The sequence below is a fragment of the Herpailurus yagouaroundi genome, unplaced genomic scaffold, assembly GCF_014898765.1.
Source record: "Herpailurus yagouaroundi ecotype Mexico unplaced genomic scaffold, PumYag 28, whole genome shotgun sequence".
In the NCBI taxonomy this organism is placed as follows: domain Eukaryota; kingdom Metazoa; phylum Chordata; class Mammalia; order Carnivora; family Felidae; genus Herpailurus; species Herpailurus yagouaroundi.
Window position 1 is genome coordinate 6,310,521 of NW_024412376.1, and position 18,013 is coordinate 6,328,533.

At 37.0% G+C, this 18,013-nt stretch overlaps 1 protein-coding gene across 6 annotated transcripts in view; it reads left to right on the top strand.

The window, feature by feature from the left end:
* NSD3 (nuclear receptor binding SET domain protein 3) overlaps positions 1–18,013 on the top strand; it is a 115,219-nt gene that overhangs the window by 80,696 nt on the left and 16,510 nt on the right. For 2 of the 6 annotated variants that reach the window (XM_040456566.1, XM_040456721.1), the window contains exons 13-16: positions 5,835–6,032; positions 6,790–6,963; positions 11,362–11,508; positions 14,794–14,977. In XM_040456566.1, coding sequence (XP_040312500.1) covers positions 5,835–6,032; positions 6,790–6,963; positions 11,362–11,508; positions 14,794–14,977 — 703 coding nt within the window. The remainder of the gene's footprint in view (positions 1–5,834; positions 6,033–6,789; positions 6,964–11,361; positions 11,509–14,793; positions 14,978–18,013) is intronic. The other 4 variants (XM_040456650.1, XM_040456787.1, XM_040456848.1 and 1 more) reach the window with 3 other exon arrangements.

Sequence of the window (18,013 nt, forward strand, 5' to 3'; positions counted from 1 at the left end):
ATTGTGGATGAAATAAGCTAGTCACAAAGGACATATATTGTTTGATTCTACTTTGATGAGTTGCCTAGAGTAGTCAAGTTTATAGAGACAGAAAGTAGAGCAGTTGTTACCAAGGTGTTTTTTGTTTTGTTTTGTTTTGTTTTACACTAGTTTTTACCTGAGAGAAGTGGGGAGTTCTTATTTAAATGGGTACAGAAGGGTGCCTGAGTGGCTCAGTCAGTTGACTTTGGCTCAGGTCATGCATGATCTCACAGTTTGTGAGTTCGAGTCCCGCATCAGGCTCTCTGCCATCAGTGCAAAGCCTGCTTCAGATCTTCTTTTTCCTTCTCTCTCTGCCTTTTTGTCACTCGCACGTATGCTCTCTGTCTCAAAAATAAACATTAAAAAATACATAAAAATAAATGGGTATGGAATTTAAGTATGGGATGATGAAAAAGTTCTGGAGATGGATAGTGGTGATGGTTGCAAAATAATGAGTTCTTAATGTCACTGAACTGTACATTTAAAAATGGTTAAAATGGTAGTGGCGCCTGGGTGGCTTCGTTGGTTAAGCGACCGACTTCAGCTCGGGGCATGATCTCGTGGCTTGTGAGTTCAAGCCCCACATCAGGCTCTGTGCGAACAGCTCGGAGCTCAGAGCCTGGAGCCTGCTTTGGATTCTGTGTCTCCTCCTTTCTCTGCCCCTCCCATGCTCATGCTCTGTCTCTCAATAAATAAGCGTTAAAAAAAATTAAAAATGGTTAAAATGGTAAATTTTATGTTATATATTTTTAACCAGTTTAAATAACAATTATTTTTTAATTTTTGATTTATTATATGAAAATTAGTTTGATACTAATGTGTTACCCTTCCAACATAATAGGAGTAAAAACTCCAAACCATTGTTTAAGTTCATTTAGAAAGTTTTCTTTTGTTTATCAAAAGACAAACATTTGCATGTAAAAAGTATTGCAAGATAGGGGTGCCTGGGGGTGGCTCAGTTGGTTAAGCATCAGACTTCTGCTCTGGTCATGATCTCACAGTTCCTGAGTTCAAGCTCCACATTGGGCTCTGTGCTGACAGCTCAGAGCCTGGAGCCTGCTTTGTATTCTGTGTCTCCCTCACTCTCTGCCCCTACCCCACTCACGCTCTTTCTCTCAAAAATAAATGAACATTAAAAAAAAATTTTTTAAGTATTACAGGATACATGCCTAATAAATTCTTATACTGTTCTTTTTATTGTTTAAGACAAATGTGATTTCTGGAAAGAAAGCACTTTCATTTTACCTTGTGATTAAAATGTTTTACCTTATGATTAAAATATGTAACAGTCAAGCTTACTTATTAATTATTCTAAATGAAGACTGTTTCCTACTGAGAAGGGAGAGTATTGGAAGCACTCATATCCTTAGATCTCTAAGGAGGTTGATAGTTCAGCTCTCTAGAACAGTGTTACTAGTTATAGCAATTTTCATTTATATAAGACCTATTTTGATCATTATCCAAGTGAAAGCCTTTTTTTACATAGAGCAATTTATGCAATTAGGCAAAGCTGTAAAATCAAACTTCTTAACCTTTAAAATAATTTCTTTTAATTTTTTAATTTTCTAAAAGTTATTTTTAAAACAATACTGTTGCTTTCATATCTACATACATGTTAAAATATAATTTGAAATTATATAAATGTAACAAGACAACAAAAAGAACCTCACAACCCTGCTGTCCTTTATTTTACAACAAAACCAGTAAAGGAAAAAAAAAACCAACACATTTGAACATCACAGTTGTAAGTACTAATTTTAAACAATTTTTATAATTCAGCTAATTTGTAAAGGTTAGATACTTCCAAAATAAAATCTAACTCTCTGTAAAAAATTAAAACAAAAAAACTATTCCATTTTTGTCTTTCAGATTTTTTATAGTATTGTGAGAAAAATGGGCAAAAGACTTGAAAGTCTGTTTCCAAAACATGATATCCAAATGGCCAGTAAATAATCACTTAAAATTCTATCCATAAAACAGACACAAAATGAAAACTCCTATCCTAATAAAAGAGGCAGAAGATTAAAGCTAGGCACTTATTCAAACTGTAGAAATTAAGGACAGAGAAAATATTAAAATTACCCACAGAAAAGACAGTTATCTTCAAAGAATAGAACAACAAAAATGTTGTTATCCTTTTAGTTCTTGGTTTACAACTAAACATCTTTTTCTGTATCTTTATTCCCTCTCTTGTGAATGATCTGTGTATGTTTTATTCATTTGTGTATTGTGGTGGTAAAGATGTTCTTAGCATTTGTTAGTACTTTAAATTTATTTCTAATTACACAAATAATATATAAATACTGTCTTACGAAAATATAATTATAGCTGAAGCAGCGTGCACTTAACATTTTTCTGTGTGTTGAAACAAAATGTATTAATTTTCTATAACTTGCTTTTTTCACTATCTTGGGACTCTTTTTATGTCTAAACAGATACATTTTATTTAATTACTACGTAGGGTTCCATAGTATGCATCTATCATAGTTTATTTAACTGTTCTCCTGTTGAAGGATGTTGGAGTTGCTTTCAGTTCTTTGCAGTTACAAACAATGCTTCAGTAAACCTCCTTTTATATATACAAGGCTTCCCTAATGTAGATAGCAAAAAGCGGCATTTCTTGGTCACAGAAAATGAATGTATGTTTAGTGGATACTGCCACGTAGCCTTCTAAAGGTAGTACCTTTGAACCTAAACTCCTACTAGCAATATATGAGAGTACCTGTTTCCCATGCCCCATCAATAATTGGTATTATCAAGCTCTTTTTTCTTGATGACTTTTTAAAATATTACTTGGGTTTTAATTAGCATTTATCTGATTACTGGTGAAGTTGAGCATTTTTCCATTTGTTTATTGGCTGTTTGTCTTCCTGCTTTCTGTAAATAGCCTATTTGTATCCTGCCCACATTTATTTATTTATCTATCTAATTATCAATTTATAAGTAAGCCCTACATTCAATGTGCGGCTGAACTCATGACCCCAAGATCAAGAGTCACATGCTCTATCGATTGAGCCAGCCAGGCACCCTTGCCCACTGTTGTGCTAAGCTGTTCTGTTTCTGTATTAATTTATAGTTCTGTATAAATTTTGATTAGTTACCTTTGCTTATATCTTGCATATATTTTCTCCATAGGTGAACTCTTTTTGTAACAAAACATAATCCTTTATCATCTTCGTTGCATATATTTTTCCACATCTGTCTTGTCCCTTCTTTTTATCCTACTCTATTCTATTCTAATTGACATTATTTCTAACTTTAGATGTTTGGCAGATTGACCAGTGGAACCATCTGAGATTAAATTTTTCTTTGTTGGAAGGTTTTTTTTTTTTTAATTTTTTTTTTTTAACGTTTTATATATTTTTGAGACAGAGAGAGACAGAGCATGAACGGGGGAGGGGCAGAGAGAGAGGGAGACACAGAATCCGAAACAGGCTCCAGGCTCTGAGCCATCAGCCCAGAGCCTGACGCGGGGCTCGAACTCACAGACCGCGAGATCGTGACCTGGCTGAAGTCGGACGCTTAACCGACTGCGCCACCCAGGCGCCCCTGTTGTTGGAAGGTTTTTAATGATAGTTTCAATTTCTTTAATAGTTTGTAGAACTATTCATATTTTCTATTTATTTTTGTGGGAGTGGTGATAATTATGCTTTTCTTTTCTTTTTTTTAATGTTTATTCATTTATTTTGAGAAAGAGCAGGAGTGGTTGAGGGGCAGAGAGAGAGAGAGAGAGGGAGAGAGAGAATCCCAGTGTGGGGATGTGGGGCTCGATCCCATGAACCACGAGATCATGACCTGAGGTGAAATCAAGAGTCAGTTACTCAACAGACTGAGCCACCCTGCTTTTCTAAGAATCTGTCCATGCATGTAAATTTTCAAATTATTAGCAATTTTTTAACAGTTGTAGGAATTGTAATATTAATTCTGATATTATTGCTTTTTATCTCTTTATTTTATTAGTCATTCTTGCCAGAGATATCAGCTTTATTAATCTTTTTCCAAAAACACCCAACTTCTGTTTTTTTTTAATCCTCCCCAATGTATATTAATTTCACTCCATTCTTTTTTATTTATTTTTAATTTACATCCAAGTTGGTTAGCATATAGTGCAACAATGATTTCAGGGGTAGATTCCTTAATGCCCCTTACACATTTAGCCCATCCTCCCTCCCACAAGCCCTCCAGCAACCCTCTGTTTGTTCTCCATATTTAAGAGTCTCTTCTGTTTTGTCCCCCTCCCTGTTTTTATATTATTTTTGTTTCCCTTCCCTTGTGTTCATCTGTTCTGTGTCTTAAAGTCTTCATATGAGTGAAGTCATATGATATTTGTCTTTTCTCTAATTTTACTTAGCATAATACCTTCTAGTTCCATCCACATAGTTTCAAATGGCAAGATTTCATTCTTTTTGATTGCCAAGTTATACTCCATTGTATATATATACCACATCTTCTTTATCCATTCATCCATCGATGGACATTTTGGGCTCTTTACATACTTTGGCTATTGTTGATAGTGCTGCTGTAAACATTGGGGTGCATGTGCCCCTTTGAAACAACATACCTGTATCCCTTAGATAAATACCTAGTAGTGCAGTTGCTGGGTCATAGTATAGTTTTATTTTTAATTTTTTGAGGAACCTCCATACTGTTTTCCAGAGTGGCTGCACCAGTTTGCATTCCCATCACTCCATTCTTAAAGAGTGCTTTCACTGGATATGGAATGCTAGTTTAGTAAAAGTTTTCTTTCAGCCCTTTGAAGATAGCATCCCATTGTTTTCTGGCTTCCATTTTTCCCTTGCTGTCAGCTCTCAGTCTTATTGTTGCTTCTTTGAAAATCATTGTCGTTTCTGTGGGTAATTTTAATATTTTCTCTTTGTTGTTGATTTACTACAGTTTGAATGAGATATCTAGTTATAATTTTTCTGTGTTTTGTATTAGGATTATGAGTTTTCATTTTATGTCTGTTTTACATATGGAAACTGTAAGTGCCTAATGGAATCTTCGTTGTCTTTGGTAATTTATTTATTCTGGGTTGGAAAGACCTTCTCACTCCCAGCTCCCATATGTTGAAAAGTTCTGCTCTGGGTTTTCTTTTTTGTTTGTTTTTTTTTTTTTTAATTTTTTTTTTCAACGTTTATTTATTTTTGCAACAGAGAGAGACAGAGCATGAACGGGGGAGGGGCAGAGAGAGAGGGAGACACAGAATCGGAAACAGGCTTCAGGCTCTGAGCCATCAGCCCAGAGCCTGACGCGGGGCTCGAACTCACGGACCACGAGATCGTGACCTGGCTGAAGTCGGACGCTTAACCGACTGCGCCACCCAGGCGCCCCTCTGCTCTGGGTTTTCTATGGGTTAATTTTATTGTAGAGTGAGAAAGTGAAGACCTAAATTGTTTTTAGTGCTTTATCTCCAAATTGATTATCAGTTGTTCTAGCCAAATTATTAAATAACCTTTTAGCTGCTTTTATTTAAAAGGAATATGCTTTGGGGCGCCTGGGTGGCTCAGTCGGTTGAGCGTCTGACTTCGGCTCAGGTCACGATCTCACCATCTGTGAGTTCGAGCCCCGCGTCGGGCTCTGTGCTTACTGCTCTGAGCCTGGAGCCTGTTTCGGATTCTGTGTCTCCCTCTCTCTCTGCCCCTCCCCCGTTCATGCTCTGTCTCTCCCTGTCTCAAAAATAAATAAAACGTTAAAAAAAAAATTTTTTTTTTAAAAAAAGGAATATGCTTTATAAATAAATGTTAAAAAATTTTTTAAAGGGATATGCTTTCATCAGATTTTATTTAATTTGTGTTCCTCAACCAATTTTTCAGGACAGCACCCATGTTTTTCATGTAAAGTGTCTGGTACAGATGTGAAGCGTTGCTCTGTTGGTGCTTGTGGGAAATTTTATCATGAAGCCTGTGTTCGCAAATTCCCCACTGCCATCTTTGAATCAAAAGGATTCCGCTGTCCCCAGCACTGTTGCTCTGCCTGTTCCATGGAGAAAGATATCTACAAAGCAAGTAAAGGTAAAATGGAGCTTAAAAGAGGGACAAAGTGTTTTGGGGTTTTTTTTGTTTTTTTGTTTTAATTTTTTGTAATGTTTATTTATTTTTGAGAGAGAGAAAGAGACAGAGCCATGAGCAGGGGAGGGGCAGAGAGAGAGGGAGACACAGAATCTGAAGCAGGCTCCAGGCTCCCAGCTGTCAGCACAGACCCTGATGCAGGACTTGAACTCATGAACCATGAGATCATGATCTGAGCCAAAGTTGGATGCTTAACCGACTAGCCACCCAGGTGCCCCGGGTTTTGTTTTTGTTTTTTGTTTTTTTGGTTTTTAAGTACAGTAGCAAATAATAAGCACATTATTATAAAAAATATATCAGGTATTATCTTTCTGTGTATATATAGATATATACAGCTTTCTGTAGATATAACAGCTCAGCCACGATAGATAGCATGATAGAGATTAGGTTCTAATTGAAATTATGAAAATTCTATATGTTCAAAATTACCCTTGAAAATTTCTTTAACAGGTGACATTAAGACCACCATCTCTCCAGCAGTGGAGCAGACAAGTTTTTCTTTGCGTGATCTCTCAGTGGGCACTGCATTTAGGATCCTGCATAAGGAATGACAGAGCCAAACTCGTGAAAAAAAATATTATCTTACTATAACAGCATCACATGGGACCTAAAAGAGTCCAACTCCAAAAAACTCATTTTATATCCAGCTGATACCTAATTATGTAGATTTTTTTTTTTTTTTTAATTTATCTTTAAACAGGTCGCATGATGAGATGTTTGAGATGTCCAGTAGCCTATCACTCTGGAGATGCTTGCATTGCTGCCGGAAGCATATTTGTATCCTCATACATTCTCATCTGTAGTAATCATTCCAAACGGAGCAGCAGTTCATCCTCTGCCATAAATGTAGGCTTTTGTTTCGTTTGTGCTAGAGGTGAGTGTCAATCCTTTCTCTCCATTTCTTTGAGTTCATTGGCATATATCCCCACTGAAATGGAGATTCAGTAATACCCCTGAGACATTAACACTTTCAGTAGTCCCTTTTATAACATTAAACATTCCAATTGTTAGAATATTAATTCTTCTATAAATTAAGCTAAAATCTAAATTTTTTAAATAACTTAAAATTACAGATAAGTTCTTAGTGTTCCTGTATGGCGTATCAAAAGATTAATCTATTCCCTTCTGCAAACAATTCTTCTATTGGAAGTAGACTCTTCCCATATCATATTCTTTAATCCAGAGCTTTCAACTGATTGAGATTTCACTTGGAAGGAGAGATGAGCACATTTAGTTTTTAATTGTTTATGTTGTATTTTATCATGTTTTGGTCTGGCATTGAGGAAGGCCTGATGGGATACAGCCAAGGCAACATATGTGGTGGTGGTAGCTAAGAGCCAGCAATGCAAGCTTTCTTACTTGCCAGCTGTTGGTATTTAAGTATGCCAAGAGCTTGATCAAGTAAAAACAATATTGTGGCCCTGAGGGGGTCAGTGAAGTGGAGTTCACGATAAATATAAAATAGAATTTCTTTAGTTGAATATAGTACAGAGCATTCAGCATTACAGAGTATCTCAGTTGTATTATAATAAAACAATTTTCAGTGTTTAGTAAACATTTTAGAAATTAATATCCCCAAATACAGTTTGTTTTTTCAAGTATAAGTGCTAACTTTTCTGAACTTTGAAAGGACTCTGGTATATCGGGCCAATTAGATTATGTTTAGACTGTGCTGAAGATGAAGTGTTTGGTTTGTTTTTGGTGTTACGTGGTTTCATTTTGGTTTTTGCTTTAGGATAATAATTCTTTTAATTTGGTGAAAGCACTGTAAAATATTTTTAAATAGAATTTAGATAGTGTGACAGATCTTGAGTTGTTTTGGTTTTGTGTCTCTCTTAAAAAAAAAATAGAGGAGGTGGGCAGTAAAAGGTTAAATAAATGGCTGTCCTCCTGGTGGCAGCCCATTGTATGTAGGCTTTCAGTTCAGTTTGCCCCAGTGTGTGCTAAATCCCTGGGGCTGTTTGCCCTTACTGGGGAAGCCTTGTGTCTTTATTTAGGGGAGCAATTACAGCTGTATCCTGCTCTGAAACCTGGCTGGTGCGTGGAGGAGGAAGTCTGCAATGTTTTGTGCCACATAGTTAACAAGTGGCAGAAAGGATTCAAATAGTCAAAAGAAATAAAAAGTCACCACTGGTGTCTTTTCCATCTCCCCATCCCTAAGAAAGTAATGATAGTATGGAAATACTGAATTATCAGTTGAATGGCTAGCTTTAGAGGCTTTAAACAGATGAGTGTCAGTGATAGCATGAAGTCTCACTTTGTAAATATTTTATTCTACCTTGCTAGGCACTTAATATTACTCACGTTTACAGGTGTGTGTGTGTGTGTGTGTGTGTGTGTGTGTGTGTGTGTGTGTGAGAGTGTGTATAACTGAGCCTACATTTTAAGTATCAAGTTTATAACTCTCATGCCGGCTTACTTTGGAGTACATTCTGAATCAGTTACCATCAGTATATTAACCAATACTTTCTTTTGCTCTATTTCATTCAATAATTGGGAAACCTTTAAAACAGGTATTTTCAATGTAAGATAGGTAGAAAATGGCCATTGTCAAGGAACCTAGCTTTATAGGGATTCTACCCATTTTAAGTTTAACTTCAGATGCCTTGATTAAAAACAAGCTTGAGATCTGTATTTGCATCTTATCAATTTGACAGTTATTCTGAAAGATATACTATATTTATATGCCTGTATAATCAAGATTATTTAATTCCCAAATATTTGAACTAAGAAACTGTGCAGTAAACAAACTTTCATTTTCCTTTTTAGCCTTTTACAGAAACTTATTCAAAATAGGTCAGATGTTGGGATTTGAGAAGGCTGAAGTCAAAAGTTTTCACAAGTAAATGATATGAGTTCTTTCATCAGTATTTATAGAGGTCTCCTTTTTTAAAAAAAAATTGTTTTTAGTGCTTATTTAGAGAGAGAGAAAGCTCGCATGGGCAAGAACAGGAGAACAGGAGAAGGGCAGAGACAGAATCCCAAGCAAGGCTCCGCACCATCAGTGGAGAGCCTTATGTGGAGCTCGAACTCAGAAACCTCAAGGTCATGACCTGAGGCCAAATCAGGAGTTAGTATAACCGTATAACCCACTGAGCCACCCAGGTGCCCCAGGTCTCCTTGTTTTTAAAGAGGCCTAAATGTAATAAATTCACACATAAAAGGTTTTAATTGTGTATGTTTTGGTATTAGAAAGCTTTGTTTTGCTTTTGTTTCTTGCCTTATACAGTTTTTCCCTCCTCATGAAGGATTTTTCTCTTAGTTCATGATTATTGGTTGTTTATTTTTTTTTTTCAACGTTTATTTATTTTTGGAACAGAGAGAGACAGAGCATGAACGGGGGAGGGGCAGAGAGAGAGGGAGACACAGAATCAGAAACAGGCTCCAGTCTCTGAGCCCTCAGCCCAGAGCCTGACGCAGGGCTCGAACTCACGGACCACAAGATCGTGACCTGGCTGAAGTCGGACGCTTAACCGACTGCACCACCCAGGCGCCCCAGATTATTGGTTGTTTAAAATAATTCAGCTAATTCTTAAGGACTGAAATATCTAGAAATATTTTTAGAAATGTTTCAAGGTGTAGAGGAACATTGCTCCTTCCCTCCCCTCAAGGCACCATAGGAAATGTTCAGTCCTAGCATTTCCTTTCATCTGGGGGGGGGGGGTATAAAATAAAAGTTACTTAACGTTCTATGCCTTTCTTTGTGATGGTAATTTATAATGGAGAAGATAGACTAGGGTTTTCTTTTCATTTTAATAATAATAGCAATTTTTTTTTTTTTGCATCTGTAAATCAAACTCTACCAGATACCATCTGAATGGTCACAGTTGCCCTAAGAAGTTATTTCCCCATTTTATGTAGATGAGAACACTGAAGCCCAGATTCCATAATTTACCTGAAGGTCATAGAAATTGTTAAATAGAGGGACTAGCATTTGGTCTGTCTCATTTCAAAGCCCATGTTTTTTATACTATCCTGCTTCTCTCTATTAAACATATGAAATTCATTTGACATTATATAACTTTTTTTTTTTAACTTTTATTTATTTTTGAGACAGAGCATGAACGGGGAAGGGGCAGAGAGAGAGGGAGACACAGAATCGGAAGCAGGCTCCAGGCTCTGAGCCATCAGCCCAGAGCCTGACGCGGGGCTCGAACTCATGGACCACGAGATCATGACCTGAGCTGAAGTCGGACGCTTAACCGACTGAGCCACCCAGGCGCCCCAACATTATATAACTTTTATTAGAAGATTTTTATACTATTGCCAATTAGCAGTTTTAAGTTCCATTCTGTCCTCCAGATCAGAGTTAGGTCTTGACTCTTTCTCAATGTAGTAGGTAGCACCAAATGAAGATAACACCCATGGCAAAAATAAATGGTAACCCTTTTAAAAACAAAACTCTTGACTCTTCTCAAAATGATCTCTATAAAACGGCTGTCATGATCCTTATTGCAAAGTCCTCAGACCATTATAAACTGTCTAGTAACCAAACAGAGCAATGTTCCCTGGTCTCACACTCACCTAGGTTAAGAGTGGCCTATAGTGAACTCAACAAGGGGAAGAGGATAGGAGGGTGTCACAGGTGGGTTAGAGGAGATCTATTTCCTTCCAAACAGGATAGCTGGGTTAGTAGATCAAAAGAACTATCTTATAAACCCTTAGGTTGGTAATTACTTTATGTTATGGCAGGGGGAAAAAATGTAAATGGTTTGCATTACCTTAGTGAAGTTCAACAAGTCCTGGCTCCTTTAAAATCATGTTATCATACTGATAGAGAACAGCTTCATTATCTGGCAGAAAAAGATATGACTAGAGAAGAAGAGACTCAGTTCTGCCTTTCAGTGTTACTTGATACATTGAAGATAGATCAGTGTTTCTACTATGTTATGTAAATAACTCTTACTTGCTATTAAGTGATATGTCATTTTGTTCTTTGGATTGTCATCACAGTATTTCTAAATATTAAGGAGTGTAGCTTTGTGTATCATAGCAGGTTTTAAGTGTGACATCAACTGCAGTTTACATCTTCAAATTAATTTGTGGTTTTCTTCTGGGTGTGTAGGTTTTTACGGGATAAGAAACCGAGTAGCTCAAACTCCCTTTAATAACTCTGGCAAGCCTTTTCTGTCAGTTTTTTCTTTTTCTTCATATTCTCATTTTCCCCCCAACTTTTAGCACAGCTACATAATAGGTGTTGGTTTATTTTTTACCCTCATGGAATCATGGGTAGTTTCATTGCAGCTCATCTCTTTCTGTTTGTTTCGTATAGGGCTGATAGTTCAGGACCATTCAGACCCCATGTTCAGTTCATATGCCTATAAGTCCCACTACCTACTGAATGAATCAAATCGTGCAGAGTTGATGAAATTACCTATGATTCCTTCTTCGTCAGCTTCCAAAAAGAAATGTGAGAAAGGTAATAATCAAAATAGTTTGTCTCTTTTTATTTTTGCATTTCCTTTTTTTTTCTCTTTAAATGAAGGGGGGAAATGTATGCCTGTCAAGCACTATCTGTTGCTTTTGGTAAATTCTACCTTGGTGGTTGTGACTGTGTCTTCATATGGCTGCAACATTATTAAAAAGGGCTTAAAATAATTCCATTATTGCAAATTCTTACTTCTCGTTGAATAAATTCTCACACATTCCATCTATCTGTGGGTTATTAAAATTGAAAGACTGAGTAGGATTTTGCTTAATATAGAAAGATTCTAAGGGCTCTTTCTCTTCTGCCTGATGGAGAACTACCATTCATGTTAGAATAGAATAGACGTGATGTAAATTATCATGAACTTTCAACTAAAAAACCAGGATAGATTATTAAAAGAGGGAAGCCAAGATACTGGTACTTAAAATTTTGATTTTAGGCTACATTTTATCCTTTTGTTTCTTAAATGTTTTTGTTAAGATGCTATGAAAACTAGTTGCCCTTCTCTTAGGAGACTTTGGTGGGCAGCTGGGGTAGTTTATCCCAAATATTGGATATTGAAAGGCAGCCCAGCTCAACTGAAGAATTACTTATGGATAATTTATCCACAGAGAATCAAGAACTAAATGTAATTTATATTCTCCCTAATAATTTAATCTATAAAAGCAAATCTTATATTTAACTTTACATAGCCTACTTATAAAAAAGGAAAAAGTAGTTTAACAGTACTATATTATTTTGGGAGGTCTTATCCCAGAGGGTAAAATGAATAACCTTGAAGGTAAAGGCCTTTTCCTGTATACATTCCCATTATGATTGGGAAGTCAAGTTCAGAATCTTTAAAGGAAATTTGATTCATACCTAAAATACTAGGTATATTTGAAATAGGTTTTTTTTTCCCCCATTCTTTATGTTGCCTGCTTGATATGTATCTTTGCTCTTTGTCAGACATCTGAAGTGGCAACCCAAGACTAAAAAATATGTAGTTAAGCAGGTTGATTAGAACCTATGGAGAAGTAGGTTGGGGAGAGTATTGGCTTGCTCATTTGTTTGTTTGTTTTTACGTTGAAGTCAGAGTATGTCACCTTACTGGTGATACCATCTACTTCTGAAACAAACATGGACGTAGGTCTGGCTAACTCCATAATGCAATAAAATTACCCGAGGCATTCATTTTAGGAAATGCCTTATTTCCTACTGGCGCTTTTATAAAATTAGATTAATTCAATTGTTTCTTACTTTGTTTTTGGTACTCAGTATTGACCTTGACACGAATTGAAATTATTTTGAGCCCTCTGTTTGCTTAGCTTGAACCACATCTTCTTCTTGCATCCTAAAGCAGTTTTCTTGCATAGCACCAAGGTGGATTGTTCACATTTTCATTTTTCTTGTGTATTTTTTGTCAAAAAATCATGATGATTTTCATTGACGATTCTGGGTCTGTATTTCCTCTGAAATAACACTTAAAATTGAGGACTATTCCATAATGTTAAAAATGGCCAGCCTGACTTCCACATCAGCTCTAATGATCACATGTCCCCTAAAGCTGTTTGCAAAGTCTGCTCTCCCTATTGGTAATTCCTTTCTGATGGAGAAGTCAGTTATCTCATTTTTATTTTAAACTTACCAAACCCCCTACCTAGGCTAAGAGCACTCAGGCAGCTAATCTGTAGGTTGGAGAATTGGAGCAATTAATCCACATTGAGATCTGCAGACAAAGGAAAAAATCTTAATGACTGAAGTAAAAGCTTTTAAGCAGAGGAAATATAGTAATTTATTTCATCACTGATTGTATATAGATTTTCTTTTTGTTTTTATGTTAATCAGTTAGAAGTTTGAAAGTCTACAGGAAGAAAAGATTTTCTGGAAAATTGATAGCAAACCCTCAAAAGGTTAGAGCGTGTGATTTCATAAAATTGTGTAGAGGGCTCTTAACCTTTTGCTTATGAGATATTAAACCTCAGTACAATCAGGTTATGGGCCTGATTTTCCAACACAATTTTTTTTTTTTTTTTTTGCAGTAAATGTCTTTATTATATTTCATCTTCAGTGGTTAACATCCTTCTCTGTCACTTGTTGAAATACCTTTTAGAAATACCTAATCTCCCCCCAAATCTCTTATATTTTTGCATTAAAAAATATCCTTTTGTTTTGTTTGCTGTACTTGTCTTGGTCTTAATCCAGAGATCATTTTGTGTATTTCAAAGGAGAGGATTTTGCCAGGGAACCTGGAGAGGGATCTCCTCATTGTGTGGTACTTATTCCACAGTGACATTTACTTAGTTTTATGCTATAAAGCAGTGGTTCTCAATGTGAAGTCAGAAAAACTTATATAAACAATTTTTTAACTATGTTTAATATTTCAGAAAATCTAACAATCACACATTTGCACAAAATAAGGCTGCATACATTTCTTTATATTTGGCTATGATTTGAACAACTTAATGTGATAGTTTTGTTATTGGGATCAGAAGCTCTGATTGGCAGTTACATATTTCTTTGGTTAATAAAAACAGGAGAAATTGTTACCTTTTAACAGGGATTTTGATTCTGTTTTTTGGTTTAGGATTGGTTTTTTTGTTTGTTTGTTTTGGGGGTTTATTGGTTGATAACATGTTTGGAAACATGGGTCCCTGAAGAAGAGAAAGGAGATCCTTGGCGATGAAAAAGTTACAAACCACTGCTGTATAGCCTGTTTTTGACTTTCTTTATTTTTGCTGGAAAGTTAAATGATAATGTAATCACCAATTTGAGAAAGTTCAATCCTTTGCTTTTTTGCATTTTTTTATGGAAAGAAAAAACTACTGGTCAACCTATTGGTTATTTTCATTCTTGCTAATTTTATTATAAAGGGATTTAGTTAACTATGGCACTGGATTAAAATACAAGGTGACCAATGCATGCTTTCTTAGCTCTCAAGGAGAAAAGAAAGTAAGTTGCTACATATTTCTTTGAAAATCTGCTCTCAAATCTACTCAAAGATTCCATGCATCTGTTAAGAGTTTTAGCTGCATGCTAAGCGGATGCCTCAATTGCCCACATTACTGTAAAGACTACAGTAATGGTTTTCATACCACTCAAAAGTTTTGAGTTTCTGGCCCCTGAAGCCCTGAAAAGGGACTGAAGTAGCTAAATCTGTTCATTTGTTTTCTATTTTAATCCATCACTATAGAGCTGACTCAATCCCTTTATTTTCCCCCAATTTGAGTCAAATTTGATGCACTTAAAAGATAACTTTCTCTTTTCTCTTTCTTTTTCTCTTTCCTCTCTTCTTAGTTATTAAGACTGTTTATTTGTTTCAAGGTGGAAGATTGCTCTGCTGTGAATCGTGCCCGGCTTCCTTCCACCCAGAATGCCTGAGCATAGAAATGCCAGAAGGCTGCTGGAATTGTAATGACTGTAAAGCTGGCAAGAAACTACATTACAAGCAGATTGTTTGGGTCAAATTGGGAAATTACAGGCAAGTTTTTCCAGGACAAAAAAGAAGTATTCAATGATTGTTCAGACATAGGTTCATAATCTATATACAAACTGGCTAGGAGATAAGTAGAACAACACAGAGCTACTTCCTTAAAAAAAAAGAAAGAGAAAAGAAATCTATTTTGATTTGGCTTTTAGAAGCCAATTTGGGAAGGTTGGGTTATTGTTGGATTTTTTTTCTTTTAGATTGGTTCTTTGACTTGTTTTTCAGTTTTTCTTTTTTAAGAGGAGACACTAGGCTCCTCCCTTATTTTTGTAAAATGTTTATTCTTTTTGAGAGAGAGAGTGAGTGTGTGTGTGGGTGCATGATCAAATGGGAGAGAGACAGAGAATCCCAAGCTGGCTCCATGCCCAGCACAGAGCCCGACCCAGGGCTCAATCTCACAAACTTCGAGATCATGACCTGAGTTGAATCAAGAGTCAGTTGCTTAACCAGCTGAGCACCCAGGCAACCCTTGTTTTTAAGTTGAAAGTAATTTTACACTAGTGAACTATGTACTACTAGATTTTGGAATAAAAGGTCTTATATAGATAGTAGGGAACATGTATTCTTTGTGTCCTAATTCATTTATATTGATTTCTAATAAAATAAAAGAATTTATATCCTGGCCAAAATAGTTCTCCTTACCCCTAAATCTGACCCATTTCAGTTTCTGCTAGAAGCTTTAAACTGAGTGCAAGAAGAGAGCTCTTTAGAATTTAAGGAGAGAAATTATTTCATGAAGAGCTTTTAGTTCTTAAGAGAATGAAGAAGTATGTGTGATTGCCATTATATTAATAAAACTTTCTCCTTTTAAGAAGCCTGTCTTGGGGTGCCTGGGTGACTCAGTCAGTTGAGCAACCGACTTTGGCTCAGGTGATGATCTCACGGTTTGTGAGTTTGAGCCCCGTATCGGGCTCTGTGCTGACAGCTCAGAGCCTGGAGCCTGCTTTGGATTCTGTGTCTCCCTTTCTCTCTGCTCCTACCCTGCTCATTCTCTGTCTCTTCTGTCTCAGAAATAAATAAACATTAAAAAAAAAAAAAAAAAAAAAAGAAGCGTGTCTTTGGGGCGCCTAGGTGGCTCAGTCAGTTGAGTATCTGACTCTTGATTCTGGCTCAGGTCATAGTCCCACAGTCATGGAATGGAGCCCTGCCTCAGGCTCTGTGCTGACAGCACGAAGCCTGCTTGAGATTCTCTCTTTCTCTTCTTCTCTCCTCTCTCCACCCCTCCCCCTGCTCGAGCATGCACATGTGCTCTTTCTCCCCCTCTCAAAATAAATAAACTTAGAAAATAGAAGCCTGTCTTTAACAAGCCTTCATTGAATAGGAATAGTGATGTATTTTTAAAAACTCTACATTCTACATTTTGAGACATATGTTTATCATTTACTGAGAAAATAGGTACTGTTCAAGAGAGCACAATAATGGTCCACTTTTCAGAATGCTAAGTAAAATATATTTCTGTAGGATTTCAAACATTGTAATTTTTTTTAGTAAGGGCTATGTCATTTTCTCTGAATTTTATTTTATTTTATTTTTTTTTTTTAAATTTTTTTTTTTTTCAACGTTTATTTATTTTTGGGACAGAGAGAGACAGAGCATGAACGGGGGAGGGGCAGAGAGAGAGGGAGACACAGAATCTGAAGCAGGCTCCAGGCTCTGAGCCATCAGCCCAGAGCCCGACGCGGGGCTCGAACTCATGGACCGTGAGATCGTGACCTGGCTGAAGTCGGACGCTTAACCGACTGCGCCACCCAGGCGCCCCTTCTCTGAATTTTAAATATGCTGCTTGCTTACTTACCTATTTAACTTTGTGTGTGGGGGTGGGGGTAGAGTGTGTGTATGTGCACACACTAGCAAGTAGGGTTGGGGCAAAGGGAGAGGGAGACTCTTAAGCAGTCTCCACACCTAGCGCAGAGCCTAACATGGGGCTCAATCTGACAGACAGCGAGATCATAACCTGAGCTGAAATCAAGAGTCAGACACTTATGGGGCGCCTGGGTGGCGCAGTCGGTTAAGCGTCCGACTTCAGCCAGGTCACGATCTCGCGGTCCGTGAGTTCCAGCCCCGCGTCGGGCTCTGGGCTGATGGCTCAGAGCCTGGAGCCTGTTTCCGATTCTGTGTCTCCCTCTCTCTCTGACCCTCCCCCGTTCATGCTCTGTCTCTCTCTGTCCCAAAAATAAATAAATGTTGAAAAAAAAAATTAAAAAAAAAAAAAAGAGTCAGACGCTTAACCAACTGAGCTACCCAGGAGCCCCTTACCTATTTAACTTTAAAATTTTATTTTAGCTGAGATATAAGGGGCCTTGAGATTGAGACGTGATGCCCCCCCGACACACACTATTTTTTTTTTTAACATATGACAGAAACCCCCCCAAAAAAACTTGGCAGTTGAATACATAAGTAATTTTATACTATATGGCAACAAATACAAAGTTTCAGAAGGCAAATGTCAAACCAAGGGGAGGTATTTTTACTTCTACTTTAATAAGAAAAGACAAATACCTTACCTAGAACAGGGAGCAAAGAAGAGAAAGAGCCAGGTTGCCAAAGAAGAACAAATAGAAAATAAATATGTAAAAAATGCTGCGCCTCACTAAAAATAAGTATATGTTAAGGACAAAGAGGTTTTTTATTTCATTTTTGTTTTTGTTTTTTTCCAATTAACAGATTGTCAAAGATTTAAGAGTAATAAGTTTTTGGCTAGGGAGGGCAAGGGAAAAGGAGTGCCCCCACAGGGCAGTCTTACATCATATATTAAATTGTAACAGTGTCTACCTTTTGATTCAGCTCTTCTCTTTTTTTTTTTTTTTTTTAATTTTTTTTTTTCAACGTTTATTTTCTTGGGGACAGAGAGAGACAGAGCATGAACGGGGGAGGGGCAGAGAGAGAGGGAGACACAGAATCGGAAACAGGCTCCAGGCTCCGAGCCATCAGCCCAGAGCCTGACGCGGGGCTCGAACTCACAGACCGCGAGATCGTGACCTGGCTGAAGTCGGACGCTTAACCGACTGCGCCACCCAGGTGCCCCTCATT